Source organism: Atta cephalotes (genome assembly GCF_000143395.1).
Source record: "Atta cephalotes unplaced genomic scaffold scaffold00011, whole genome shotgun sequence".
In the NCBI taxonomy this organism is placed as follows: Eukaryota; Metazoa; Arthropoda; class Insecta; order Hymenoptera; family Formicidae; genus Atta; species Atta cephalotes.
The window spans coordinates 3,411,695-3,422,678 of record NW_012130075.1 but is presented as its reverse complement, the minus strand read 5'-3'; the positions used below and the strand labels follow the sequence as shown (position 1 = coordinate 3,422,678).

At 31.6% G+C, this 10,984-nt stretch overlaps 1 protein-coding gene across 1 annotated transcript in view; it reads right to left on the bottom strand.

Moving 5' to 3' along the window:
* LOC105617032 overlaps positions 1–10,984 on the bottom strand; it is a 31,615-nt gene that overhangs the window by 4,378 nt on the left and 16,253 nt on the right. The window contains exons 4-5 of the mRNA XM_012198612.1: positions 6,793–6,990; positions 2,604–2,759 (exon numbers count right to left, since the gene is read on the bottom strand). Coding sequence (XP_012054002.1) covers positions 2,604–2,759; positions 6,793–6,990 — 354 coding nt within the window. The remainder of the gene's footprint in view (positions 1–2,603; positions 2,760–6,792; positions 6,991–10,984) is intronic.

Here is a 10,984-nt window from a genome sequence, read left to right as displayed (position 1 = left end):
ATATATATATATAATTCATTTTTTTCGAAATTGTAGTTTCTACTTAGTGAGGTATATGTCGATATAAAAAATAAGGAAAGATAGAGGAGATTTGTGTACTTTCGCAGCTAAGTCTTGGTCGTTAAACATGAAAGATCCTTTGTGATAAATTAAATGTAGGGCAGTCGTCCACAAAGCGTAACGCAAAGCGTGCGATTTCGATAGTAACCGCGGCCAGTTGTCGCCTCTGGCGATCTTGCGTGCCAGGATCGGCTCTTGCATAAGTTGCAGCTGGTAAATGGACGCGCTATTTCATAGAGAAAGTCACTTACATTTTTACTTTCCACCGATCCCGATTACGGCTTGCGTAATGGCCCAGTTTCTGAAACAACGCGACGCGACGCGTCGCGACGTGGCGCTATGTTTGTTTGACTTTCAGCCGAACACGTGACTGGCTAGTGTAAAGGTTTAAATCTATATATAAACGCCGATCGGCTTATCAGAATTCTATACGAGAGAGAGATTTTAATCAATAATCGCAACCAAGGTAACGTGGCCACGCCACAACACTCAACTTTAATAAAGTATTATGCCATAAACTTGTAAATATTATGACAGACTAATGTTCCTTCAATTCTCGAGTTTTAAGAAGGTTTTATGAATTTCATCATGTGTGAATTTACTTATTCTTGCGGTTTTAAATTTGATATTTTACATGCCTCATTTAACATTCAAGATCTTTTATACTAATTCCAAATGGATTTTTAATACGATTCGTTATATAGCGTTGAGTACTCGTACATCTTTTGTCTAATTATTATCCAATTAATGTAAGTCACTCAAAAAAATGATCTTGCAATTATTAACGATCTTGCGAAAATTATCTAACTTTCTACGAAAAATAGTTAGTATAGATAAATTTCTAGCAATACTGCGATATTGGATATGTATTGCATCTAATCATATAGAAGACAGAGATAGAACTTAGATTTGCTATAAATTCTATGCAATTGATACCTAATTTTTTATCAGATATAAAAACAGCTGTAATTCTAGCTGGAGCAGCTAAATATTTTTTTGCGTGATTGCGATATTTTGATACTTCTTTATTCTTTTTTAAAACTCACAATTTCGTGATTTGTGTCGCGTTCTTTGTCATGCGTTTCCGTCACCGTTTTAATTAATCTCGTAATTTTATATAAGAAATCATGATGTAAATTTCACTTGGCAAATCCGTTGAAGAAACGAATCCGTTTGCGAGTAATAATTATCGCGTGTCGACAAATGCAGTCACTTGCGACGACAGATTGGATTACTTATTGTGGAATCGCAATCGGAATTACGTCACGTACAGTGTTATAAGTTTTTCGTTTATTTGAATTATTTATTTGATTTGTAGTACAAGATTCGCAAATTTCACGCAATGAACGCCGTGATCCTAATAAGAAAAAAAGGTTCCTATCCTTTTCCTCGTTCCAATGTTGAAATTAATTTTCTCGTAGATAATGAAATAGAGATATGAACAACTTATGTGCGTCAGAAATCACGCAATCATTTATGCTATTGCGCACACATATATCATATCAGAGTTGATTTTTTCAGTTTCTAAATTAATTACCTGCAATTTCTAAATAAATTATAATTACAATTAGATTTATTTCTGACACAATTGTCTAACGATATTATGTACAATTTAACTTCTACTTATTAATTGCTCTTCGACACAGTTGTTCAATATTTCGTCATAAACACGGTTTATCTTGCGTGCGTCTAAGAGTCACTAAAATTTTGAAATCTATAATCGACATCCGGTATAATGAATATAAATCCTATTATGTTGTCTGCTTATGTCTGCAGTATGTAGCTAATTGACGCAGATATCTTTCAAAATATGTTATTAAATAATAACATATTGTATGATCACATTGTTAGTACTATGATCATATTGTGAGCTCTGTAACAGCAATTGATTATTTATCACCAATTATCCCTCCTCTTTTAGGAATCGACTAGTATACATTCATGTCGAAAATAAGCGCTTATAAAGTTTGTAGATAATTATACCTCCACAATCGCACAATAATTATTGTGTCATTGAATTAATTTATTTACTTCCGACACTCACAAGGAATGTTCTACAATTATAAAAAATTATAATCTTATAATATTATAATTATATAACAAGAAAAATATCAATAATGTATCAATCAAAGCAATAACGCGTTCGCATTTAGATCTGCGAGGTAAGATTCAAATTGCGGAAGTTACATGAAAAGAATAATTTTGCTACAATATCTAAAAATTTAAGTAGTAATATAAATTTGAAAATAATTTTATTGGGCCATCTAAATAATTATATTGAACGTGATAGGCTTGCTAGAATGTTAAAACTTTTTTATCATCATACTTAAATCATTTTACAGCCCGTAATTAGTTTGATGATTCAACATATAATTATTTTTAGATCTATATCTAGTTAAATTAAAGTTGAAATTTGCCAAAATATGTATGCACTTAAAATTGTCAGATACTTTACTAAAATCGATTTTTTCGTATAGAGTTTAAATAAATGCAAAATTCTTATGTTAAAAAAAATTAAAATTAGTGAAAGTTTCTATACTCACGAGTATGAGATCCTGAATGAGATTCGAGAGTCCTCGATTAGCGATGACGAAGAACCTGGTGACTGGGCCGGGTACGGCTTCGTGTTCATCCGACTTTCCTTGGGTGTCCGAAGAGGGAGAGCCACTCAGCTGGTTACTTCCGCTTCCGGCCACCAGCTGGAAACATTACAGAGATCTATTAGTGTTAGTTGGAGCAATTAGAAGAGCGCCCCGCCGTTTACGTTCCCGAATGGGTTTCGGCATGCGCGGCGAAGAAGTGAGTACAAAACATACAGGAATTATAATATTTTGTTTGTTTGTTTGTTTGTTTGTTAGGGTAATAAAATTGCGGTGTGTATTGCAGCTCCACGTTCAATTCCAGCGCTCCCGACACTACGGTGCTCTCACATCCTTATTCCTACTTGCGGCTATAACATACGAACCATCGATCTTGCTGCTACGATCCTTACGTGCGCTCCTTCGGCTCGTAATACTCGAAGTTTGTTTGCAGGGTGTCCATACGTTTTTTTTTTCAATTTGAAAATTATTTGAAATTATTCTTGAACGAAAGCCGATTCTGCGAAGTGATCATGGATCGACATCTAGCTAAGGATTTCTATATGGACACCCTGCGCGTGCACCATAAAAAGGTGAAATCGCCAAGTACCCAATAGTGACAACAGGATAAACCATGTGCCACAACTAACTCTCAATAATACGCTTCGTATCTAGTAATTCGCAATATAACATAATAAGAATAATATTAAATTTGGTATTCAGGCGAATTCTTTCCATACATCATACTTTATCCGAGAGACGTTCTGGGAACATCCTGAGGACATTCAGAGGATATAGGACTATCCTGTGGATGTTTTTAATTGAGAGACGTCTCTTGATCTATGATGTATGAATCTAGTTACGAACGCGTCGAGTTTGTACATGGACTAAATTTACAATACATCGTGGACTAAATTTACAATAAGTATCTACGAGATGTTCTGTCTGGCAGACAAACCGGTTCCGTCGCGATGAGAAATCCCAGCTTTTTGATAATGATCATTAAACATTCACTCTTCATCCAAAGGATCTGCGCGAATATTATTCAAATATGTATCAAATTATTTCTTATGACCGATTCGTCTGCTGCGACAAAACTGCGTGCATTTACTCGAGTGCATCCAAAATAAATGGAACTAGATACAACTACGGACCGCTAGATATATACGGTGCAGTGGACGAGTACGAAGATCACAACAACGAGAGAATCGGCATTGATCAATGGCGGCCGCCATATCCAGAGTGAATCGGCCTCTCCATCAGCCGGTCAGTACGCCAGATTTAAAAAGTCGGTGGTTGTCAGCGTTGCGTCGGGACCGTTGGCCGAGTGGAACAAGATGGGATTTGGAACGAAATGAAATGGACAAAATTATCCGATAAATATTCTAGAGTTGAAGAAAACACAATTAAGTAACTATTATAAATAATTAAAGGTATAAGAATTTATGCGTTATAATTGATCATGTACTTTTCAGCAAAACTTCTTACACTATTCATTCTTTCTTCGTTGGAGAGAAAAACAGAAAAGATGAACGACACAAAAAGTTCAATTGAAAAATATATTTTATATTTGTGATTATGAAATTTTTTAAAAATTTACACAGCGACTTCGTCGCTCGGTGCAAATTGCATTTTTAATAAAACTAAGATGTCGATTAAATAGAGAAGTCTAAAATACACCAATGCCCTTTTTTATATTCATTGTCAGATATTTGTGTATACTAAAAAATGATGCCTCTATTAGTAATTAAAAATTAACATTTTTAATACAAGTCGAATATTGTGTAAATATATTACTCATTTTAATCAATTATGCACTGAAAAAAATTTTGATCATTTTTGGTCCAATGAATGATCGTTAATAAATGTCCGTTAATTTAATATCCGAATTAATGTAGCTAATTCATTGATATAATAACTAGATTTATTTATATAAATATATATTCATTCTTATAATGGATTCTAGTAATAGTTTTATAACTTAAATTATTATGAGAATTCATTGGATCAACTTTCATTATTTTTTCATAATTCAATGAATATTTTATTGTTTTTACGTACAGTTTTGGTTCAGTGTAGTATATACTTCAACTCTATGTTTGCATAGGAATATATAAAGTAATATCAGCTAGGAGTTAGGGATGCGCAATTTGTACAAATTACACGACAAGACCTCGTTATAATATTAGACATGTAAAAAAAGTGCGTGAATACAAAGAAGTCGTAGCAAATAAAGAAAAGATAGTTTTATACAGAGGGAACGGTAGATTATAGAACTCGATGTGTTGCATTACTTTCAAACATATACACGTATGCATATACAACAGGCCGGTAATATTAGAGATCTTGATATGCAATTCATGCGCAGCGAGACAGGCAAGATCGGTAGATGCTTTGTATAAAGGAAGGAGAAACGGTGTATGAGGAAAAAGAAAATGAAACTAGACAGGAAGAGTGTCGGTAACCTGTTCAAAATAAGTCGTCATGAGGGATTAAGTCATTGGTAGAAAGTAAGTCGGAAGATTTAAGAAATGTCATACAATCAAGTCGAGAGTGATGCATATATGTGAAAAAATGCGGCATGCATATAAAGATAAGTGCAATACAATGCGAAGAAGATTTTGCGATTAGAGAAGAATTACGTGAAGAAGTTGATTGAAGATAATAGGATAATTAAGACAATATAATTACAAGCTATAATGTGAAGAGTGTACTTGTATTATTTTTGCTTGTAGCGCATGATTGAGATATTACAAAAATAAATACATATATATGAAATAGCATTTTAGAAAAAAACTATAAATTTCAATCCTATGGAGCCAAAATCTCTAACACATTTTATGAAATCTATTTAATATATGTATAAATTTTAATAAATTTTAAAGAATCAAAATTACATAACTTGAATTGTATGAAAAATAATAAATACTATTTAAAGATTATTTTAATAAGAATGATCCAAATTTTTTACAGATGTAAAGAAAATTTAATTATTTGACATTTTTGTTAAAATGGCAATTGTTGCAACAATGTATACAAGAATTAAGAATTAATAGTAAATTCAAATAATAATGTATTTTTTATCTTAATATTATTTTATTATAAAGAAGGCTAAATTATTTTTACATCAAAATTTTTGTTATCTAATCAATCAATACAAGAGATAATAAATCCATCGTCAACTCCAGAGAATCAAGTCTTGAATCATATTTGATATTCAAATCAGATGAATCTATCAATTTTTCATGCAATTGGAAAATATATGACATGCTGAAGGTGATTATGAAATGAATAAAGTATAAAAAGTAGAGTAGAAAGAGAAGATAAAGAAAAATAAAATAAAAAGAGAAGAAAGAGGGAAGTCATATTAGTAGAATGAAATAGAAAAAAAAAGAAAGAGAAAGTTATTGAACGAACCCAATAAATTCGATTGGTGCTATGTACGTGCAGCACTAACCGTCGATTGTCTCACATTAACAAATAGAAAAAAACGATCATAAGTTCATGACATGTTATGTTATACGTCAGATCATTTCCTTACTTAAAAAATGTCATAATAAAAAAAGTGTCTCCAGTTATTATCATAAATGAATTAGATAAACATTACTCTACCAATCATTAAAAGTGAATTAATTTAATTTTATGAAAAATCACAAAAATCAAAATTAAAAAAAGAGTAGTTTTAAAAAAAATTGTCACAATTAGAAAAAAGTGATTTTTTAATGCTTGCGAAACATAGATAACAAAAATGACATATTATTGATCATATTAAGGATATATTTCTTTCGCCAATATTATTTGATTAGTCAATAATTTTCTGTCAAATTGAAGAATTAATTTTCTCTTTTTTTTTCCAGGAAATTTAATTTTTTTAATTGTATTATTTTTGAAGTAAGGAATCGCGATATCTCTTGTGCAATGAAATAAACGCATCATTGCGTGCCCACTCAACGCCTACGATCGTTTTCCTCGACTTTTAGAACAAATACAGATCATTCGACGCGTTTCGTCATCGAAATCTCGCCGAAGAACTGCTATTCTCTAAAAGAACGGCATATGTGAGCAACCGGTCTCATCGGACTCGGTCGAAGAAGCGCAGTCGCCGTACTCTCTGTCGGCGGACACTTAGACGTGTCGGAAGGATTTGGCGTACCGGTGGTAGAATGCCGGCTCCTGGGGCGGCGGTTGAGGATGCGCCGGACATCGGGGTGCCAGTACCACCGGGGTTGGCGGCAGCTGGGGCGGCCGGGCCCACGTCGCGCGAAGCGCTTAGCCCGAGCCCGAGGCTCTGTGTACCGGCCACGACACGGTACACCGTGCCCGCCGCTCTTGCCGCCCCGTCGGCCGCTTGCTAAACGAGAAACAGAGGCGAGAATAGTTTCGTTTACTTGGAGTTCTGTGCTCCTGCTGGAAGGAATCGCGTTTCTCTCGTTCATTTGCGCTCGTCCGTCTGCGCGATATCGCACAAGAGATTGCTATCTCTCCCAGCGGAACTCCACGCGAACTTCTGGAACGTCCTGCAATAATGGCTGGAAAATGGTTCGTTAAAAGTACTGTAATCGTGACAAAGTGGAGCTCTCGGATGAAACCTAGAGGGTTGATGGTCGCCGCTGATGGATTATTACACAATCAGTTTGTTTTGCTATCGTGAAAAATGGAGAGTAATTAATTGTTTAACTACGTTTCTTCGCAGGCAAAGTTTGTGTAAAGAAAAACCGGTTCGATATTGATGAGTCGATATCATTAGCGATATTATGTACGATTTCTTCGTATGAACTTTGCCTATATAAATATGCGCATTTGTTAAATAGTCGAAAGTTGTCCGGTATTGACCGATTGGGATGTCGCAGTCTAAAATGTCATTACAAAAATTTCTATCAGATATCATTAAAAAGTCATTTCTTATTATGCTGCTGTCACAGTTTAATACCTTCTGAATGTTATATATAATTAAATTTCTCCGTTACATAATAAATATCAATTCTATTCACAGCCATTAAAATCTTGCCAACTAATTTATCAATGTCATAATTAAATGTTTTCATTCAATAAATATTAATTTTATTTCATAATCATTAAAAGCCTAAGCAGTACAACGATCACGTTAAAATGATGTCAGAATGAATTATGATTAAAAAGTGATCGACTTTTAAGACTCTTGATCACTCACACTGTTAAATCAAATTTATAATATATCAAATTATACTTAATTTTAGTTATTTCTAATCATTTCTACAACTCATCACTATTCAATCCTATTCAATATGTCGTTAATTTAATTAAGACTGAAGTTAAATAATTTAATTAAAAAAAATGTGTCAAATTTGACTCAAATTTTATTTATTTACTAAGTGCATACGTTAATATGGATTTATTTTGAATCGCAGAAATGGATTGATTTATACCTTTTGAATATATGGAAGTTAAAAATAACGAAATTTTATTTAATTTAAGGCAAGTTACCGTTGCTCCTTTGATATTTAACAAATAAATCTTTAGATTAACGTCAGAAGCAAAAGAACAGATAACGAAAATTCTTGCAAAAACATCTTAAAATAGAAAGTTATTTTAAAACAACATTTGCATTTGATAGAGTACATTTGTAAAATACATCATAAACTCCTTTCGACATAGAATAAAATCATGTTTATCTCAATTGACAGCTATCACATATAATTTTAGGCATAATTCAATTTCGAATATATGATTGTTTATTGATAATCAAACACAAGAGAAATTTTCAGTATATTATACTATTTATTTATTAACGAATCTAAGATTCTATGAATTGCAGATATTATTTTATTGAAAAATATTCACATTTTTAATACTGTTTGCAAGAATTTTTTTATATATTTTCTCGCTTTTGACTCGTTATAATCCAAGTTTAATCCAAGATTGCTGCAGTGTTAGTAAGTTTAATAATTTTTTAACTATTTTAATGTTATAATGATTTTTTATTTGAGAATCTTTATTTCAAATTTTAAATGAAATCATAAAGTGTCATTCGTTCTTGCCGTAAGAGGACAAAATATTTTTAGCATAATTTTTCGTTTATTAACAGGAACCTACGGCAAGAGCAAATAGAGTATCGGTAGTCACGTAGCAAGTTTCTTGTTTTCTCAATCTGTGAACGGTGAAAGGTCGCAGCGCGCGCGACCGATCTAGAATCGTTTCGAGCCACTCGTAATAACATCTTTTTGCCACGTATAACGGTGACAACAGCCATTGGAAACGGTGACTCGATTTTCGCGTGATTGCATCTGTCCTGTCGGTGAAAAACCCGTTTTACCGATATAGACACTGTGCAAAAAAAAAATCGGTCACCAAGTGTCGTTGGTGCGCGACACAGTTATTCATGCTCTTCCACGATATAATATGTACAATCGTTTTTTCTCGAGAGATATACATGCGACATAAAATAATGGTTTCATGTCATGCAAAACAATTAAATCTATTAATATATCATTAATACATTATTAACCAATTTTTTTTATTACCTGTATTTTTTTTAACAAATGATGAAAACATTTTTTTTAATTACGAATATTTTTATATATCCTAAATATTTAAAAATAATACAAAGTTGGCAGGATTTAAAACCTAAAAAAATTATTTTGATAAAAAAATTATTTTGATAAAAAGAGAATATTGATGATTTAAAAAATAATTAAGATAAAATAAAGAAAATTTTTATTTAAATTATAAAATTGTATTGTTCAATATAAATATTGATCTTTCTTATTAAATGTTTTCTTTTTTCTGTAACATTTATATTCTTATATGGAAAATATAAATTTCCTTCTAATTATTTTTTGCAAAAATTATATATCTGATTATATATCGTTAAATAAAAAAATTAAATTAAAATTAAAATTCTTTTGCAAATAATTTATTACTAATATTACAATGGAGAAGAAATATAGAGTATAGTACGCATGATTTTTTTTCATTAGCAATATTATTTAAAAAATGTCTTTGCAATAAAATAATGAACAAAATGAGATTTAAATAAAATTAAGGACATCGAGGGCAAATTTTAACCTTCTGTAAGTTATACCCCCCTTCCAAGGGTACCCCTACCAGCGAAGGCTCCCAGTAAGGAAATTAGGTTAGGTTATTAATTTCATTTCTCCACACCCTGACGTCCCTAACTATAAGTGTTCTTAAATTTTTTATATATTATATTCTTCTTATTGCGGCACTCTCGCGAAACTTCTGTTATACTTCATTGCGCATCCTAGCGGTATCAGGCGACATCTCGTACATCTTTTTTAATTAACCCTCCGTCGGCCAAATTGGGAAGCATAAAATATATTGATTGTAAATGTGAATCAAATCCGATTTTTATAATTCTTGATAACAAGTATGTTAACACATTTGAATACATTAAGGCATCATGCAGTCAATTTGCAGTCAATCACTGTGTCATTTTCTATAATAAAATAGATAATTAAAGAATTTTCTTAAAAGCATTGGTGTTTATTTTTTTTAATAATTGCACACATTAACAAATGCATATATTGTAATTATTGAGTATCTGCTAATGAGTTACTTTTCGATCATTATATAAAATAGTATTTGGAATTGGTTCATTTCGGTTGCTGATTTCTGAAGCGTATACTTTTACTCAATGTTCGACGGCCGAGTCGCCGGATCGTGTGCGGACATATATCTCAGGAGCGTCGCACTATATAAGAAACCTGGAAGATACGGTCAAACAGCAAATTATCATTAAAATATTTTCTTTCCTACATAATTATTATTTTCTTCATTAAATCAAATTTTCTATTAACATATATAACGTATATTTTGCAATATAATTGATAATAATTAAAATACAATGATTATAATGTCAACAATATTTTTCCATATTATTTTTGAAGTTCTATTTATTGATGCGTCCTTTAAGTGTTTTCTTCAGGTTTATTAAAAAATAATAAAAAAGGATGATCAAATATATGACTCGGTAAAGTAAAATTCTATATTATATAGAATATTAAAGTCTGTGGCACAATTATATACAAAAGTATAGTTAGCAGTTCTTTGAAAGAAACCGAATGTATTATAAAAAAAATAAAGTAATATTTTAAAAGTACATTATATTTACTAAAATGCATTTATACTTATAATGATGTTCAGTCATTATTATCAATTAGATATAGCTTATTATAGATCTGCTTTCCACGAGACATGCTTTTTAAGAGATTTTCAAAAATATAGAAATGACATTGGTCGATGGATTGACATTTCCAATCTCCAGCAAATACGCAAATACAATTGAAAATATCTGGTCGATCACGAAGATAAAGTTTCAAAAAACACGAATATTTATTTTGAAGTAG